Raw genomic sequence first — 20,552 nt, 5'->3', positions numbered from 1 at the left:
TGATGTTTCGGGTTGAGAAGTAGGGTCTCTACCTGAAACGTCCCCTAGTCCTTCTCTCCAGAGGTACTGTTTGACCCACTGCGTTACTCCAGCATATTGTGCCTGCTTTCTTCAGAAGGTGCCTTCCCTCGAGTATTTCCACAGTGCACGCCGATGGAAAGATCTAAGACTGACAAGCTAAATGGTAAGTTGGAAGTTCCATCAGAACATGACAAATTGAATGTCATAGCCTCCTTGACCAGAGGTTATAGTTCTATAATGAAGCTCTTACACGGATTGCGTAAGTACACGTAGCAATGAGGTACGAAAAGTACTGCGTGACCAATTAGTGAGGAATGAAGATATCAATTACTAAATTCCCGTACCCTCTGCATGGCAGGTGTCCCCTGCAAGGTGCAATGGCTCTTGGTGACAACTGAGCATTAGGTGCAGTATCTCGATCATCTGGTTGGCCTCTGTCAGCTTTTCACTGACTTTTAACAGGTTTTAAATGTCTCTGATTGTCAAAAGTATTGAAAGTGCATTCAGATAGATATAAGAATAAAGCTAAAATTATTATTTTTTTTAAATACAAATTAAATCATTCTGAAAATAAGAATGAACAATCGAAGATATTAAAACAAGCTAAAATATAATTCAAATACATGTAGTTATCTTTCCCCAAAGAGTTAACAATCCCTTTTGAATAAACAAAGTCATTGCTTGTACTGGGCTGGGAGCCGGGATGTATAGTATACCTGACCCCTCTCCCTAACATATGAAATCTCCTCTGCTGGAGGAACCTATTGTAGCAAGGTAGCAGGAGATCAAAGGGGGCAACACAAATGGGGCAGCACAGCGGCGCAGCGGTTGAGCTGCTGCCTTACAGCGTCAGTCCCGTATTCGATCCTGACTACGGGTGCTATATGTATGGAGATGGTACGTTCTCCCTATGGGAGGGTTCTCTCTGGCTGCTCCGGTTTCCTCCTACACTCCAAAGACGTGACTTTAGTAAAGATTGTATATTGTCCCCAGTGTGTAGGATAGCGTTAATGTACAGGGATCGTTGGTCGGCGTGGGCTCGGTGGGCCGAACGTGCTGTATCTCAAAAGTAGATAGCCTAAAATATAAACATATGGCTTTTTGGAGATTTTGGGCCTCCGCGCTAAGTCGAGCAAGAGTTGAAGACTGAAACCAGCTGAACTGCGAGCGGCCGATAGCCCGCAGCTAGCTAGAGGTAAGCAAGGATCAGCCCCGTGTGTTCTCTCTCTCATTTGGCCATTTCTTCCCAGCAGAAATATTTCTATAATGGAAACCCCCTGAAGTAAAGACCGGAAGCACCGACAGACGGCGACGCATCCGAAAGCACCGCCGGGGATGCAGAGGTGGGTTAAAGGCCAGGTTAGAGCTAGCCCCACACAGGGTAGCGATTCCTAGCCTTTTCCTCGCCAACGTGCGCTCACTGGCAAACGAAATGGACGAACTCCGGCTAAGGATCACCTCCCACAACTGGACCAAAGACTGCAACATCCTGATCTTCACGGAAACTTGGCTCAACATCGACGTACCTGACAGCGCCATCCAGCTAACGGGGCGTCATTTACTCCGAGCGGACAGGAGAACAGACTCCGGTAAGACCAGAGGTGGGGGTCTGTGCATTTATGTAAATAAAGCATGGCGCACGGACTCCACCATCATCGAGAGTCACTGCTCAGCTAACCTTGAGTTCATCTTGGTTAGATGCAGACCGTTTTATCTGCCCAGAGAGTTTACCTCCACTGTTGTGACTGCAGCCTATATCCCTCCTGATGCTAATGCCAAGCTTGCAATGAAAGAGCTGCATACTGCCATTAGCAAACAACAGACTCACAACCCCGAGGCAGCCTTCATTGTTGCGGGTGACTTCAATCACTCCAACCTGAAGACTGTACTCCCCAAATTCCACCAACATGTCTCCTTCCCCACTAGAGTAGACAAGACACTGGACAAAGTCTACACTAACATGGCTGAAGCTTACAAAGCCATCCCCCTCCCCCACCTTGGTCAGTCTGATCACGTCTCATTGTTCCTGCTCCCTAAGTACTCCCCACTCATCAGACGGGTTAAACCCACTGTGAGGACAGTTAAAGTCTGATCAGAGGAAGCGGACTCCACACTTCAGCAGTGTTTTGGAAACACTGACTGGAAGGCGTTTGCAGCCCAGGCCACCCTTGACTCCCACACGGACATTGATTCCTACACATCCTCTGTTCTGGACTTTATAAACTCCACCATCAATAGTGTCACCTCCCTCAAACGGGTGACCATATTCCCGAATCAGAAGCCATGGATGAACAGCGAGGTCAGGCTACTGCTGAAAGCACGGGACACCGCTTTCAGGTCAGGTGATGCTCAAGCCTACAGTTCATCCAGGGCTAACCTGAAGAGGGGCATCAAGAAGGCCAAGCACTGCTATAAGCTCAGGATTGAGGAGCACTTCAACAACAACTCCGACCCCCGACGCATGTGGCAAGGCATCCAGGCCATCACGGACTATAGACCCACCAACACCACCCCCACATCCAGCGACGCCTCCTTCCTTGAGGAGCTTAACCACTCCTATGGCCGCTTCGAAGGGACAATCCAGAGACAGCCATCAAGGCTGTGCTCCCTGCTGATCACCAACCCCTCACACTCACCCCCTACGACGTGTACATGGCACTGAGTAGGACTAATGCATGTAAGGCTGCTGGCCCTGACGGCATCCCCGGGCGCGTCCTCAGGGCCTGTGTTGCGCAGCTGACAGACGTCTGGACTGACATCTTCAACCTGTCACTTGCCCAAGCAGTTGTCCCCACGTGCCTTAAAACCACCTCCATCATGCCGGTGTCAAAACACTCCACTGCGGCAAGCCTCAACGACTTCCGCCCAGTTGCACTTACTCCCAACATCACCAAGTGCTTCGAGAGGCTGGTCCTGGCACACCTCAAAGACTGCCTACCCCCCACATTGGATCCCTATCAGTTTGCCTACCGCAAGAACAGGAGTACGGAGGATGCCATCTGAACGGCACTTCACTCCGCCCTCTCCCACCTTGACAACGGAGACACTTACGTAAGAATGCTGTTCATCGATTACAGCTCTGCATTCAACAACATTATACCCTCTAAACTGATCACCAAACTCAGTAACCTGGGCATCGACCCCTCCCTCTGCAACTGGATACTGGACTTTCTAACCAACAGACCCCAGTCTGTTAGGTTAGACAAGCACACCTCTTCAACCCTCACCCTGAACATTTCACAGCGTTCCACAGGGCTGTGTGCTGAGCCCCCTCCTCTACTCCCTCTTCACCTACGACTGCACACCTGTACATGGTACTAACACCATCATCAAGTATGCAGATGATACAACGGTGATTGGCCTCATCAGCAACAACGATGAGTCGGCCTATAGGGAGGAGGTCCAGCTCCTAGCAGCATGGTGCGCTGACAACAACCTGGCCCTTAACTCCAAGTAGACCAAGGAGCTCATTGTAGACTTCAGGAAGTCTAGGGGCGGCACGCACACCCCCATCCACATCAACGGGACGGAGGTGGAACGTGTTTCCAGCTTCAGGTTCCTGGGGGTCAACATTTCCGATAACCTCTCTTGGACCCACAATACCTCAACTCTGGTCAAGAAGGCTCACCAGCGTCTCCTCTTCCTGAGGAGACTGAAGAAGGTCCATCTGTCTCCTCAGATTCTGGTGAACTTCTACCGCTGCACCATCGAGAGCATCCTTACCAACTGTATCACAGTATGGTATGGCAACTGCTCTGTCTCCGACCGGAAAGCACTGCAGAGGGTGGTGAAAATTGCCCAACGCATCACCGGTTCCTCGCTCCCCTCCATTGAGTTTGTCCAAAGCAAGCGTTGTCTGCGAAGTGCGCTCAACATTGCCAAGGACTGCTCTCACCGCAACCATGGACTGTTTACCCTCCTACCATCCGGGAGGCGCTACAGGTCTCTCCGTTGCCGGAACAGCTTCTTCCTTGCGGCTGTCACACTACACCCCCCCCCCCCTCCCCCCCCCCCCGGACACTCCTCCCACAGGAAAAACACTATGACTGTATGCATGTAAATAGATTTATTTATTGAAATCATATTCTATGTCGTTCTTCCAGGGAGATGCTAACTGCATTTCGTTGTCTCTGTACTGTACACTGACAATGACAATTAAAGTTGAATCTGAATGAATCTGAATCTAAAGGCAGTGTGACCTGGAAGGCACTTGGATGCAGGTTCTCAGCCTTTACCTAGTACAGTACATGCAGACTGTGGCATAATCAATCACATCTGGATTCACAACAGGCAGAAAGCCACAAAGGTACTCACAAATTCTTTATGTCAACAGCTCCTCGGAAGGCCTTTCTCGGAATAGCATGAATGTGGTTTTCACTCAAGTCACTGGAAGAAAATAACAAGGGAACAGGATTAACATGGCTCTCAGAGGGAATTCAATTAGGCAAGAATGCCTGCATGCACAGCGTGGCTGAATCAGTAACAATGCTTCACTTTCTCCAATCATTTGCACCACATCATCACCTGCACAGCCCGTTTTTGTTCTTACCAAACATTCTGCTGCATCACATTGAAACGCACAAATTAAAATGCACTGAAAACATATCTGACTTATGACAGATAAAGCTAGAGCAGCACTGGTTTCCCTTTCGCAAAAGTGAAAAGAGAAATGTCAAGATTCACTGAATTTTTACTTTGCATCTGTTTATTTGCCATTCACTCGGGAAAGTGTAGCACCTGGAATAAGCAGCTTGGATTGTAAAAGCCTTGTTTGCTTGTCCACGTTTAGTGTGATGAATGTGCAGAAGGAGATAGGACCTGTTTGCTGTGATTCCATTTTCAAGGCGTTTTAAGTAATCTGTAAAATGCAATATGACTGCAGAAACCCTGACAATAAATCCTACTGCTTCAAATGAAATAAGACCTCGTTATTGTTACAATAGCTCAAGGTAAAGGGATTAATCCTTTTTTCGCCAAAACGCAACTCTAGATTTTCTATCATCGCGATTGTTTATTTAATTATTTGCAATGCTTTTACAATGAGAATGCATTTCAGTTAATTAAAACACAAGCTGCCTGGTAAATGAAGAAACATTTGGTAAATGAAGATGTCGGTTTACAAAAAAAGACACAATGTGCTGTAGTAACTCAGCGGGTCAAGAATAATCTCTGGAGAACATGGATAGATGATATTTCCGCCTTGCACAGAGACCACTCCCCCTGCAACTTCTGGGTTCCCTCATCCCTTTTAATCCAAACCAGCCCTTCCCCAGGTATTTTTCTCTGCAACCACAGATGAAAAGTAGCACCTGTCCCAATATCTCTTCCCTCACCTCCATCCACAGACCCCAGCAGTCCTTTCAGGTGAGATCGAGATTCACGTGCACCTCCTCTGCACTCCTCTCCACCTCCGATGTACAGGAGACCCCATTCCTGATGTCCTGGGCCTCCTCCATGCCAGAGTGAGGCCACGCACAAACAGCACCTCATATTACTTTTGGCTACCTTACTGCCCAATGGGCTAAGAATTGAATTTCCAATTTTTGGTAACTGCAAAACCATCACCCTTTTTGTCCCAGCTCACCCCCTTTCTTACCCTCCCTCTCTCCACCTTGTCCTCACCTATATAGACTCATACCTATTTCTCCCCTCCCCCTCCATTCCTTCCTCAATCCTTTTGTCTCACGCCTTCTGCCCTTAGTCCAACCATCTGCCTCTCAGTGCCTCCTTAACCTTCATCCATCTATTACCTGCTAGGCATTCGCCGGCCACCCCTCTCTTCCAGCTTTCTTTGCACCCCTCTCCCCTGAAGAAGGGACTTGGCCGAAAACATCACCTATCCATGTTCTCCAGAGATGCTGCCTGGCTCACTGAGTTACTCCAGTACTGTGATTGTTTGGTAAATATCTTATAATGCTTTGCTTACCAATTTAATCATGATTTAAAGTTTTCTTTGAGGTATTATTTACTACTTCAGCTCTGCCAAGCAGGAAATTATATGTGCATTTGACAGACTTGATATCGTAAATATTATCATTTTTTCATATATATAATTTAATGACTAATCTTAAGTGATTTCATACTGTAAATGGCTCCCATCTGGCAATTATCAAGTAAGTTATTCAAGTGAGTGAGTGGGAATGTCGGCAGGTTTGTCCATTGTGGGAATGGTCAGAGACTAAACGTGATCTTGTCCTCCACTCCCAACCAAGGTTTAGTTTAGTTTAGATATACAGCGCAGAAACAGACTCTTTGGCCCACTGAATCCGCGCCAACCAGCGATCCCCGCACACTTACACTATCCTACGCACATTAGGGACAATTTACTATTATACTATTATACCAAAGCTAATTAACCTACAAACCTGTACGTCTTTGGAGTGTGGGAGGAAATTGAAGATCCCGGAGAAAATCCACACAGGTCACGGGGAGAAGGTACTAACTCTGTACAGACAGCACCCATAGTCGGGATCAAACCCGGGCGTTGTAAGGCAGCAACATGACAGGGACTGAACGTTTGCACGTTCTTCCTTTGTCTTAATTAATCTAATGCTAAAGAGCAACTTCTCAATTTAAGGCCGATTGTGAGATTTCACACGGAAGATACTCGCACTGAGGAACTACCTGATTCATGGAAATATCAGTTATTGAAACAGTTGAATATTCAAACCACTTGCAATCAGATCTAGTTTAGTTAGTTTAGTTTAGGGATAGAGCGTGGAAACAGGCCCTTCGGGCCACTGGGTCCGCGCCGACCAGCGATCCCCGCATATTAACACTACCCTACACCCACTAGGGACAAATTTTACATTTACCAAGCCAATTGACCTACAAACCTGTGTGGCTTTGGAGTGTGGGAGGAAACCGAAGATCTTGGAGAAAACCCATGCAGGTCACAGAGAGAACGTACAAACTCCATACAGGCAGAGATATTTTTGCTTGATGTGGAAGCTGTACCAATACCGGACGCCATTCCATACTAGGCACAGTGTGGAAATCTCAGAGTTTGGGTGTAATTGAGATAAATAATAAAATCCAGTGTGCATTTCAGTACCACAGTATAAAATATCTAACAATAATTTCCACTCTTGTCAAAAGAGATAAACAACATATCTGTCAATAAGGTGTGTGATTGTTTGTGGCATTCAATTACAGTCACCTAAATTTGTCATGCGGAGCTTTACAACAAGATATTAATGATTCAATGGCACTACAAATTTTGTTCTTGATAGGTGCAAGAAGAAACTTACAATTCCTCAAATATGTGACTTATTGTTGGATCGTGCAAATAACTAACTGGCATTTCAATGGCAATGGGTGCTGAGAAAGGGAGTCTAATGCAACAGCGTTACAGTCTGAAGAAGGGTTCCAACCCAAAACGTCACCTATTCTTGTTCTTCAGAGATGTTGCCTGACTCACTGAGTTAAACAGGCATTTTGTGTCTATCTTCTTGTATATATATTTTTTTTTAACGGAAAATAATGCAACTGAATTCATATTGAACGTGGATGGATTGGGCTGGTTCCAATCCCCAAGTCTGTTATATAGGTGGATAAAGCAACCCCTTGGTTTCTTTGTTGTTAATCTCACTCCAAAATATATGTGTGATTGGAACTAGCCCAACCCATCCATGCTCAACATGAATTCAGCTGGATTATTTTCCATAAAATACAATTTGTGGAATAAAAAGTATATTTCACTGATTAATCTTTTTAACAATAACTCCTGTCCTGCCCAGTATTTGAATAGGGCAGTGCCTGGTTGTCCTGACATCTTCTATTACTTACCAACACAAGCAAATGTGTAATCCAGGAGCAGTTAATCTCTGACTCATTATCAGACTTTGCCACTGTGGCATGCCAATAAAAATAAAAGCAAACTGAAAATGTTACCAATGCATATAATTTCCTATTCATGATACGAACACTAATGTTATTATCTTCGACCCTGAATGAATGTCAGTTTGGTGCCAATGAGCATAACTGTTGTCTCATTGTTTATGACAGCAATGCACCTCTTCTATCATTCAACAAAATATAATCAGGGTTTGACAACTTTACACAAGTTATAGTTAAGGAATCTCTCAAGCAAATGATTGATCTTCACCAATAAATTAGTAAATTATTCCATTCGGAAACCAAAAAGGAGTAAAAGTCTGAAACACTTTAAAGTATCTGAACAAATGGCCAAGATGATTAGCACAATACCATTCCTCCTGAATTGTCAAAGCAATATTTATAATAGAATATTTCACAGGGCGGCACAATGGTACAGTAGTGCAGCTGCTGCCTCATAGCACCAGTGACCTGGGTTCAATCCTGAGTTTTCACGTTCTCCCTGTCACTGCATGGGCTTCCTCCGGGTGCTTTAGTTTCGTCCCACCAAGAGCGGAACTCACTATCAAAACATGGAGGGGACGGGGGACACAATTTTTTGGCGGCCGCGCGCGCATGCGCACACTTACGCACACGCTCGCGAGGCTTCGGAGCAAAGATTATAGAGGAGCCTCAATCCAGCGCTAAATGCAGCTCAGCCGTGCCTGTCTCGCCGGGTTAACCAACAGCCCCGTCTGGACTGACAGGATACCAGCGCTGCTTCTCCGCGCTGGCCATATTTCCTGCAAGCCCAGGCACATTAACCTGGCGGGGATTTTGCCCACCTCTCAAAACATGGGGGGGGGAACGTGTCCCCTCTGCCCCCCCCCCACCCCGGGTTTTCCGCCCCTGCGTCCCACATTCCAAAGATGTGCAAGTTTGTAGGTTGATTGGCCTCTGTAAATTGCCCCTAGTGTGTAGAATGCAGAACTGGGATCACATAGAACTAGCGTGCACAGGTTAGTCGACATGGACTCGCTGGGCTGAAAGGCCTGTGTCCTCACTGTATCTCTCAATCTCAAAAACTAAAGCAGCTTTTAAACTAAATATTTAAATCACCTACACACTAGAAACATAGAAACATAGAAAATAGGTGCAGGAGTAGGCCATTCGGCCCTTCGAGCCTGCACCGCCATTCAATATGATCATGGCTGATCGTCCAACTCAGTATCCTGTACCTGCCTTCTCTCCATACCCCCTGATCCCTTTAACCACAAGGGCCACATCTAACTCCCTCTTAAATATAGCCAATGAACTGGCCTCAACTACTTTCTGTGGCAGAGAATTCCACAGATTCACCACTCTGTGTGAATTTTTTTTTTCTCATCTCGGTCCGAAAAGACTTCCCCCTTATCCTTAAACTGTGACCCCTTGTTCTGGACTTCCCCAACATCGGGAACAATCTTCCTGCATCTAGCCTGTCCAACCCCTTAAGAATTTTGTAAGTTTCTATAAGATCCCCCCTCAATCTTCTAAATTCTAGCGAGTACAAGCCAAGTCTATCCAGTCTTTCTTCATATGAAAGTCCTGCCATCAGTCTGGTGAACCTTATCTCTACTCCCTCTATGGCAAGAATGTCTTTCCTCAGATTAGTAGACCAAAACTGTCCGCAATACTCCAGGTGTGGTCTCACCAAGGCCCTGTACAACTGCAGTAGAAGCTCTCTGCTCCTATACTCAAATCCTTTTGTTATGAATGTTAACATACCATTCGCTTTCTTCACTGCCTTCTGCACCTGCATGCCGACTTTCAATGACTGGTGTATCATGACACCCAGGTCTCGTTGCATCTCCCATTTTCCTAATCGGCCACCATTCAGATAATAGTCTACTTTCCTGTTCACCTATCACATGTTCTCCAGAGATGCAGCCTGACCCACTGATTTACTCCATCATGCTGTGTTTTTCTTCATAAACAACATTTAAACCTTGTGTGCAGTGAAATATTTTAGAAGAATATCGTTATTAGCATGAGATAAGCTTGGGTTAAATTTGTTAATATCAGCTTTCTCAACATCATAAGATCATAAGTGATAGGAGCAGAATTAGGCCATATGGCCCATCTAGTCTACTCCACCATTCAGTCATGGCTGATCTATCTCTCTCTCCAAACAACATTCACCTGCCATCTCCCTATAACCTCTGACACCCTTACTAATCGAGAATCTATCTATCTCTGTCTTAAATATATCCACTGACTTGCCTCCACAGCCATCTGAGGCAAAGAATTCCACAGATTTATCATCCTCTGATGAAATACATTCCTCATCTCCTTCCTAAAAGAACTTCCTTTAATTCTGAGGTTATGACCTCTAGTCCTAGACTCTCCCATTAGTGGAAACACCCTCTCCACATCCACTCTGTCCAAATCTTTCACTATTCTGTACGTTTCAATGAGGTCCCCCCTCATTCTTCTAAACTCTAGAGAATGTCGGCCCAGTGCTGTCAAGTGGTCATCATATGTTAACCTTTATTATTAAGAATTGCAAACAAGATTAAAATGTTTCTCCATACTATCTATTCCTATGGAACAACCCACATCTGCAGGTATCTTCTGCAGTGTGGGAACTTGGTTCACAACCGCATATCCAACATGAACCATTACAAACAGTTTCAGGGACGGGCATGTCATGGGGATGACCTGTACTGGGATTCAAGACAGATTCCTAAACATGAAAGCCTATCAAAGAAAGGTTGACATTCGGCCAAATTCTGTAAATAAACATGCTTTTGCAGGGTGAACGCAAGCCAACGCTGCAGACTTCTTCATTTCTCAGAAGGTCACATGCCATAAGGTCATAGGTTATAGGAGCAGAATCAGGCTATTTGACCCATCAAGTCTACTCCGCCATTCAGTCATGGCTGATCTATCTTTCCTTCCCAACCACATTCTGCTGCCTTTTCCCCATAACCCATGTTGATGAATTAGGCACTTCGTACTTCATGATATTATTCTCTACAGACATATTGGAACACAAAGCAGGCAATTCACTACTCACAACCTAAAAATATTTGGTTGTAGTTCCACTTGTAAGGGTGTGTGCTGCTCCCTGGGCCCATAAGGTGAATGTTGTATTGAATGAGCAGATCATAAGAGACCATTATCAGACTTGCCTTGTATTACGGCCGCTTTTCTAGAGTTTCCCCAACAAAGTTTTAAAGGGCATGTTACTGGAAAAGAGCATCAATCAGAGAGGAGAGCACAAACAGTGAGTTAGATCAGTGTAGGTGGATAATTGGATGGTGCAAAGAGCTAATACAATGCGGTTTAAGAGGAGTACAGAATTGCCCATGTGGCTGTTTAATACGTTATCCCAAGTGGACATAGAAGAAAAACATTGGCTGAAACTATAGACTTTCAATTGAAATCTTTATGTGTCTTGTCTGGTTATCCCTCTGCTAGCATAGACTCTCTCAGTCCTTAGTTGTATCAGTGAGAATGTATGGTTGGTAATATTGCTTGACTATCCTTTGCACTCAGTAGCAATAAATCCTCCATTGATGGCACACTGCCCGTTAATTTAATTACGCATAATTTTATTTTTCTCTCTAAGGTAATGGTCCTGGACTCTGAATGATGCAGTCATAAATCTCCACTGGTATTGGCTGCTTTTAAAAATACCTTTAATGAGGAAAACCCTTGAGACAAAACTGTAAATGTAACTAGAATCAGACAGCAAAGGCCATAGATTGGGCTACTGCTTGTACACTGGTAAAGATAACCCTTGCCAAATGCTCAACGAAGCAAAGGTGCCAATGCAGAACAGGTGCTGGACTTGAAGAAACTCAGCATAACTTTCCCCCTTTGTTTAAAAAAATGATGAGATGGGATCATGATATTTCCCCCACAGTGATCTTCGCTTACTTTAATTCCTTTTCCAAGTTCCTCAACATGCAGTTAGTTCTACCAGCTTGGCTCATCAATTAAGATAATTCTTGGTGCGGTGGGGGGCTGAATATATGCTCAAATAAGCCACTTATTATCAAGGAAAAAACACAAGCAACTAGTTGGCCCATAATCATTGCTCTCAGTGACAGCAGCCCATTTGGATGGTTTGACTTGAACCAGGAAGAGGTCAATCACTTCCATGCTGTATTCTGCACTTTGAGGAAGGAATCCTTTCAGATGAGTTCAAGATCTGGTGAATTAATAGCAAATCCAGAAACAAATTGTGATCCATCAAAAGCAGATTTTACATGTTACTTTGCACTGCCTCATGAAAATAGCATTGCAACAGAGACATCCTACAAATTGAACATGCATTACCAATAAACTTAGGTCCCTAATTCCAGATTGCCTGTTGGCTATTATTCAGTCATTCAAATATTGGGAAAGTGCAAAACGATGTGGATATTTCTGTGCTGATTTTCTCTGCGAGTGTTAACCAATTCACGTGACATTGTGGTTTCTATAAAGCACTGGACCAAACACTTAGGTTCTGCCGGCTATTCAATAACAGGAGCCGTACAAGTCAGTACAAATCATGAGCTCCTCCATTGTCTTTCTGCATTTATTCCAGAGGAAACAGTGGATTTGTTTTCCTCTGCGTCAGGTTACTGAAACCAGGAGCCATATTCCCTGCTTAGACATAGAAACATAGAAAATAGGTGCAGGAGGAGGCCATTCGGCCCTTCGAGCCAGCACCGCCATTCATTGTGATCATGGCTGATCGTCCCCTATCAATAACCTGTGCCTGCCTTCTCCCCATATCCCTTGACTCCACTAGCCCCTAGAGCTCTATCTAACTCTCTCTTAAATCCATCAAGTGACTTGGCCTCCACTGCCCTCTGTGGCAGGGAATTCCATAAATTCACAACTCTCTGGGTGAAAAAGTTTTTTCTCACCTCAGTCTTAAATGACCTCCCCTTTATTCTAAGACTTTGGTCCCTAGTTCTGGACTCACCCAACATTGGAAACATTTTTCTTGCTTTGCCCAGTCCTTTTATAATTTTATATGTTTCTATAAGATCGCCCCCTCATCCTTCTAAACTCTAGTGAATACAAGCCTAGTCTTTTCAATCTTTCGTCATATGACAGTCCCGCCATCCCAGGGATCAATCTCGTGAACCTACGCTGCACTGCCTCAATCAGACTAAACACCTCAGCATTCACTGAGACACTGAATGTTCTGATTTGTATGAGATAGTAAATAGAGTATCGCAATCGATGTTATTACTATGATATTAATAAAGTACAGCGGTAGACAGGCTGCAATCTGTACACTTAAAGTGGAAGGGACACATCCGATATGTTACAGTATTTTACAGATAACAAGAAGCACTCAGAATTACTGACCGGTTCCTCGTTGACCTTCTGCTGATGGTCAGCAAAGCCCACTGAAGGTTGCCAAAAAAACATTACTTTCAGCTATCTGTGCAATTTCTTTGGAGGCTTTATCAATTTCCACCGGAGAACTCTGGTGGCACAGTGGCAGTAGAGTTGCTGCCTTACAGCGACAGAAGCCTGGGTTCCATCCTGACTATGGGTACTTGTCTGTAGGGAGCTTGTACATCCACCCGATGATCTGCATGGGTTTTCTCTAGGTGTTCCCGTTTCCTCCCACACTCCAAAGACGTAAAGGTTTGTAGGTTCATTGGATTTGGTAAAATTATAAATTGTCCTTAGTGTGTAGGATAGTGTTAGTGTGCAGGGATTGCTGGTCAGTGAGGACTCGGTGTGCTGGGCCTGTTTCCATGCTGTATCTCTAAACTAAGCTAAACTAAAGTTACTGAAATATGACAAAGAAAAAAAGTAGCATAAAAGCACAGCAGTTTTGGCAGCATCAAAGAATGCTCAAGCTGCATCTCTATCCATCATGGCATCACTGCAGGGCACAATTTGCAGTAAAATAAACTGTTTCATGAGATTTTTCTTCACAGGAGTTTGGTAACAATCATGCTAAACTTGCATTGTGCTGTATAGTTCACTGAGTTTCATTTCAGGTTCTATAATGATAACTATTTCAATACCGTCACTACTTGGTTTGTGCCAGGTTCAGACACAATGCAATAACTACCACAAGGAATGAACAATGAGAACACGTTAAAAAATAATGCATATGTTCTTTCACGAGATGTTCTAAGCTGTGACATAAAAATTGTACAAATCAATGAGTAATTCCAATGGCAAATGTGATGAAGATTGTTCAATTAATTTATATAGGAATATTAGACATTATTCTGAAAAACATAATCCAGTGATTTTCCCCTAAAAAAAACAGGTGGATTCTGAATGATGTGCAGCTGTATTGGGAATGTCACCTTTTTTTATGTTCAAGAAATATCTAAAAATCTGCAAATCCTCTTTTTTTTTTAGTTGAGACAAATAGTGAAAACAGGCCCTTCGGCCCAAAGAGTCCACGCCGACCATTGATCACCCATACACTACACACTTGCTCTATGTTATCCTTCTTTCGCATCCTACACACAATTTACAGAGGCCGGTAATATCCAGACCTGCACGTCTTTGGAATGTGAGAGGAAAACAGAGGTCCTGGAGAAAATCCACATGGTCACAGGGAGAATGTGCAAACTCCGCACAGACAGCACCTGAGGTCATGATTGAACCTGGGTCGCTGTAAGGCACTAAGCTGTACTCCTGCACCACTGTAGATTGATTTACAGCAGATCAGAAATGTAGGAAAGTAGCTTTGAACCTTTGCTATCCTCTGCTTGAAAGGTAAAACTGTGTGACATCATTGACAGCTGTGTGAAGAACAGCACTAAAAGGATTTATTGAAGTACTTCAAAGGTGATGCTTGTGTCCTGGTATTACTGGTTTTATTTTTACAAGATGAAATATTCCCTATAGGAAATTTTATTTGGGCATCTGCATTTGTTCCACTGCAGTTTTCCAGCAATATTATAAACTCTGATTATGTTGTTTTCCTTCTTTTCCAAACATTCCTTTGTCATTTTTCTCTGCTTTTTTCAGCAAAAAGGCTTTACTTCCAGTGAACTCCCGTTTGCCAAACTTTAACTCCCCTTCCCATTCTGACCTTTCTGTCCTGGGCCTCCACCATTGTCAGAGTGAGGACAGAAGCAAATTGGAGGAAGAGCACCTCATATTTCGCTTGGGCAGCTTACAACCAAGTGGTATGTATATTGATTTCTCTAACTTGCGAATTAAATTTTCAACTATATTTTTTGACAACAATGTGGAAGCATTATTTAATAATCTTAAAATAAGTAAAAGAGAGCATAGGAAATATCGTGCCACTTTTTGTTTACTCCAAAAGTGCTCAGAATGGACGTGCACTCACCAAGATTTATATTAAAAACAGAATTCAAGCTGGAGTATTTTCTAATACATTAGGTTGAATGCTTTGGCATTCCAGTGAAGGTGGCGGTGAAATCTAATTTTAGTAAGTGAGGGGGGGGGGGGGTTTGAGAGTGTTCTTAGATATGCAGTGAGCCCACTGCTCTCCTTGAGTATATATTAGAGGTTGCGTTCAAGATGATGGGTCATTGGTCTGGCTTGGCAGTGTAAAGTCACCCCAGAGTATTGAAGTTTGGCTCATGGTAATTACACATGTCTCATTTTGAAAGTGCCACGACCATCTGAAGCTGATGAAAGCTACTATATTTATTCCAATCTCTCCCAATTAATGTTCCCCGAGACAAATTCATAGCCTGGGATAAGATGATCTCTAGATTCATTTGGAATAGCAAAAAAACAAGAATAAAACTAACAACACTTCAACTGCCGAAAAGCAAGGGTGGAATGGCTTTACCAAATATGAGGAAATATTTTTATGCAGCTCAACTCAGACCTCTGGCTTGTTGGTGTAGACCTGATTATGAATCTCAATGGAAAGAAATGGAAAGGGAGATACACGGTTACCAGACCCAGATTTTGGTGGGAGACACATATCTGAGAGGGGCTTTGAGACCTGCTATGGATCCAATAGTAGCATTTACGTTAGAAATATGGAATGTTATAGTGGAAAAATACAAATTAAAAAGATGGGTTCACGCATTGAAGTGGTTCGCATATGACTCAAAGTTTAAGCCAGGGGTGTATGATTAAAGATTTAAAGAATGGGCACAAAACGGCATAGTATACAGTTTCAGAAAATGGCGAATATATGAGCTTCCAAGATTTAAAGTCAAAGTATGGTCTTGAAAATAAAGATTTTTTTAGATACTTGCAATTAAGAGATTACTTTACAAAAGAGATAAGCCCAGAACTAGATGAAACTTCAAATAATGTGATCAAGAATCAACATAAAAACAAAATGGGAAGCAGAATTAAAGATTCAAATAACAGAAGAAGAATGGTATCAAATGTGTGAAACACAATGTTCATCCACAAGCTCACTAGTATGGAGAGAATTTTGCTGGAAGAATCTAACTCGCTTTTTTATAACACCCAAAATAAAAAGCAGACAACTTACTGTCCAACAACACTGTTGGAGGCTGTGCGGGAGTATTGAGGCAGACCACTCGCATATTTCCTGGAAATGTGTAAAGATAAGCCCATACTGGGAAAATGTTAACGCAGTTGTTAAAAATATCTTGGGTTATAAAATCCAAAATACCTGCCCTGTGATGTATCTGGGGTACATTAAAGATATTGTAAAGATAGAGGATACATATTTGATTAAAGTTTTGCTTGCAGCAAGTAAGAAGGCCATTACCAGGCAGTGGCTTAATGAAAAAAGTCCAATACAAGAACAGTGGTTAGAAATTGTGCGAGACATCTTTAATATGGAGAAATTGACATATTCCTTGAGAGTCAAGGAGAATTAATTTGAGAAGATCTGGAAAAAATGGACCATTTATTTGAGCCATGACACCAACTAGACAAATGCCGAGCGATATGGGAAGATTGTGTTATATAGAACTAGATGATATGTTTGTGTGAATATTGAAATAGCTCCAGATAACTAATCAATGTAACATTTATTTTTAATTTGGTAAGTGAACCACACGGTCTTATTCCATTTAAAAAATTTATTTACTTCTTTTTTTTTTCCCTATCTATTTATTTTTTTATTTTGATTGTTGTTTTTCTTATTTTGTTTTATTTATGGTGATGGTGTTGCAATGTCTTGTATATATCTCTGTGAAAAATCTATAAAAATTTAAGTGAAAAAAAAAGAAAGCCAATTCAAGATATTCATTCGCAAACAATGAAGGACCTGGGCAGAAAAGGAATTTCATCGCAAAGAGATTGTATAATTATATTTATGCTTTGTTACCTGGAGACTCAATGAATCATCACTCCCTTTTAAAGCAAAGTATGTTGTCCAATGAATGGCACATTTTGACTGGCTTCAACAATCGCGGCATGGCAGAGGTCTTTGTGCGTGTCGCCACTTCACCCCTCGTATACTAAGTTGAGATCCCAACCAGGCGCATGGCATTTTGACAGAAGAAACCACCACCATTCTCTTTTCTCCAAATATGTTGAGAGATTTCTGACCTTTGGGGATTATTTCCATTTATTTAGACAACATCAACTGATACTTTCAACTTTGATTAAAACTATGGTGGGATAGAATGAGAAATAAATGGTCACATTTTGGGTAGAGTCCTTACATCAGGTCTTAAACCAGCATCTATTTATGTCCATATCCCTCCAAATCTGTCCTATCTATGCATCTGTCTGTTATTAAATGTTGGGATAGTCCCTGCCTCAACTACCTCCTCTCTTTGTGTGAAAAAGATATCCCTCAGATTCCTATTAAATCTTTTCCCCTGTACCTTAAACCTATGTCCTCTGGTCCTCGACTCCCCTACTCAAGAGACTCTGTGCATCTACCCGATCTATTGCTCTTCCCTAACTCTCAGTCTGAAGAAGGGTCTCGACATGGAACATCACCCATTCCTTTTATCCAGAGATGCTGCCTGTCCTGCTGAATTACTCCAGCACGTTGTGTCTTTCTTATTGTTGGTAAGTTAGTGCTACTTCAAAGTAATACTGATAAGAGTGTAGGAAAATAAGAGTATAGATTTAAGCAGACCCAAACCAAGCTGATGATATAATGGGACTAATTTTAACGCCATCAACCCTGTGGTAGATGATGGGGGCTTGAAGGTGAGCTTGGATTTGGGGACATTACTCCATTGCTGAACCATTAAGAAACAATATCATTTTTTTAATTGCTTCAGGTCAGGACCATGCTGCGAGTATGAGTCAAGGGCAAACTCTTCTAAACTCGCCAATTAGGTCGCCGCAGTGGGACAGGCCCTTAATTAAAACGGCAAAGTAACCTTTAGATGACATTGTCTGGGCGTACATCCCAGTTCAGCCTAACCCCAACAAGACAGCCTTGACATGATGTAGGGAGGATATCAGCCAGAAGGAACTCTAGTTAATTTAGTATGTCTAGGAAAGAACTGCAGTTGCTGGCTTAAACTGAAGATAGACACAAAAAGCTGGAGTAACTCAGCAGGTCAGACAGATGCTGTCTAGTTAATTTAATACTTTGATAGTTTTCCAGAGTTCTGAAAGAAGCAAAAGAGCTCTGGCTCTCAGTCCAAAGCAAGACTTAGGGCCTCGTGTCTAACTGTGTCCCCACTAACTAACCAACCCTTGCCCCTTTCTTGCCCATACCAATGCTATGTGGTACATTCCTATCAAATAAACAGGTATGGGAAAATCAAATGTGGATGCCGAAGCCAATGTTAAAAGGGCATTTAGTTGTAATATTTTACTTGAAATGAACTCTCCATTTTCAGCCCTAACCACGCCAGCTGCCTCTTGCACATACACTGTAAGTAACTTCATTCATATATTATGAGACACTGAGTAATCGAGCAAAGCAGGGCCAAGTCCATTTGCTGTGAGCATTTTAAATTAGGAACATTACAATAAATGGCCATAAATGAGTCCAATTTTTCAGCTGCTGGTACTGTGCCCAGTTTGAGAGATAACCTTTTCAGATGCGCTGCGATTTTACCAAAATAGTGATGAGCTTGGAGGAGAGAGACAGGAAAATGTGCAGCTTACACTTGTAGATCCGATTAAACGGGTTGATCTGCAGGTTCTCTGGACCAGAAATTGGTTTACAAAAAAACATATGTCTCTATTTCCTTTTGGTGCATATAGCATCAATTTCCTGTTGATATCCTACATAGCAAGAAATTAAATAATCTGCTTGCTGTTACAATTCACCATGCGAATGACGTCAATTTTCTGATGCACTTCGTGCACATGAAGATGTCATTGATGTGACACCCATTGATTATTCACCAACAGGTGGTGAGTAGATCAATAGATCGTGACTTACAACCTTTGGGCGGCACAGTGGTATAGCAGTAGAGCTGCTGCCTTACAGCATCACAGACCCGGGTTCGATCCTAATTTAGGGCGCTGTCTGCACGGAGATTGTACCTAATCCCTGGGTGCTCCGGTTTCCTCACACATTCCAAAGACGTACAGGATTGTAGCTTAATTGACTTCGGTAAAATTGTAAATTGTCCCTGGTGTGTTAGTGCAAGGGGTGATCAATTGTTGGCATGGACTCGGTGGGCCGAAGGGCCAGTTCCGCGCAGTATCTCTATGGACTTTGTCATCACACTACACATCCCACTAAAAGTAGCGAAACTTCCATGTCTCACGAGCGAAAGGTTTCCACGTGCTGAAAATCATCCTATGTGATTCATACAGGGGATGACTACAAGAGGATCAGCCATGTTCTCAACACAGGATGGAGCAAGCTTATGGGTCGAGAGGCTTGCTCATGTTCTTTATTTATTTGATTATAGGCTCATGATCAACTTGCCGCCAGCTGCACTCGATACAGATACCGCAGATCATTGATCTCTGAATCAGTAATCCCAGACTCCTGCTGATGATGCAGCCTTACCCCACCTACAACCAGAGGGAGTGATTGGTTCCCTTCATGCTCTGGATCCATATGTCATTGCCCTTTCTTCCCTCTCACATCACCTCCCATTCCTATTTATTTGCAAATTCCACTCTACCCCCACTCCCATCTCCCAGTCTGAAGAAGGGTTTTGACCCGAAACGTTGCCTATTTCCTTCGCTCCATAGATGCTGCCTCACCCGCTGAGTTTCTCCAGCCTTTTTGTCTACCTCCCATCTCACTTCTTCCTGGCAGTGGTGTTGTGCCTCCCATGAGTCCAAGCAGCACTGGTGTTTGTGGGGAAACTTTTTTTAAATTTCAAAACATACTTTATTCAAGTAATAAATATGTACAATACAGGAACCGTGCAAAAAATTCATGTGGATCAGGTCTTAATGTTGCTTTAAAGGAATAGACCATTTCTTGGAACAAGGATATCCCAATGTCACCATTGCAAACTGACATCAGGGAGACATAATGGCTGCATTGCTCAGCAATAAATGAATGCAAGCCATTTTTTAGGCATCTGACTGTCACTCAGTCTTACCTGAAAAGAATTAATATAAGTACTGCCACGGCTTTATTTAATTAAACAAAGTATGACTATTTGAATTTATAAATTGTCTGAAAATTGACAAGAGGAAAGTAGAATTAAAAAACCCTAATATATATATTAACAGAGATTTACAATCCCTGGTCATGTACAGCAGTCAGATCTTTTAATCAACATTAGCTATATGACATTTGATGCAAATCAACAGCAAACAGGCATTCTATCCAATAATTTAGCATTAGTGAGTTGAGGCACACACCTCCCTGTGGTGTTGACCTCTCACCCTTT

The 20,552-nt window shown here is 42.9% G+C and overlaps 1 protein-coding gene across 5 annotated transcripts in view; it reads right to left on the bottom strand.

The window, feature by feature from the left end:
- Nucleotides 1-20,552, bottom strand: part of slit2 (slit guidance ligand 2) — a 413,834-nt gene that overhangs the window by 164,270 nt on the left and 229,012 nt on the right. For all 5 annotated transcript variants that reach the window (XM_033026245.1, XM_033026264.1, XM_033026255.1 and 2 more), the window contains exon 5: nt 4,336-4,407. In XM_033026245.1, the coding sequence (XP_032882136.1) occupies nt 4,336-4,407 (72 nt within the window). The remainder of the gene's footprint in view (nt 1-4,335; nt 4,408-20,552) is intronic.

This window comes from Amblyraja radiata, chromosome 1, assembly GCF_010909765.2.
Source record: "Amblyraja radiata isolate CabotCenter1 chromosome 1, sAmbRad1.1.pri, whole genome shotgun sequence".
In the NCBI taxonomy this organism is placed as follows: domain Eukaryota; kingdom Metazoa; phylum Chordata; class Chondrichthyes; order Rajiformes; family Rajidae; genus Amblyraja; species Amblyraja radiata.
Note: the sequence above shows the minus strand (reverse complement) of the source record. Positions and strands in the feature narration are given on the sequence as shown.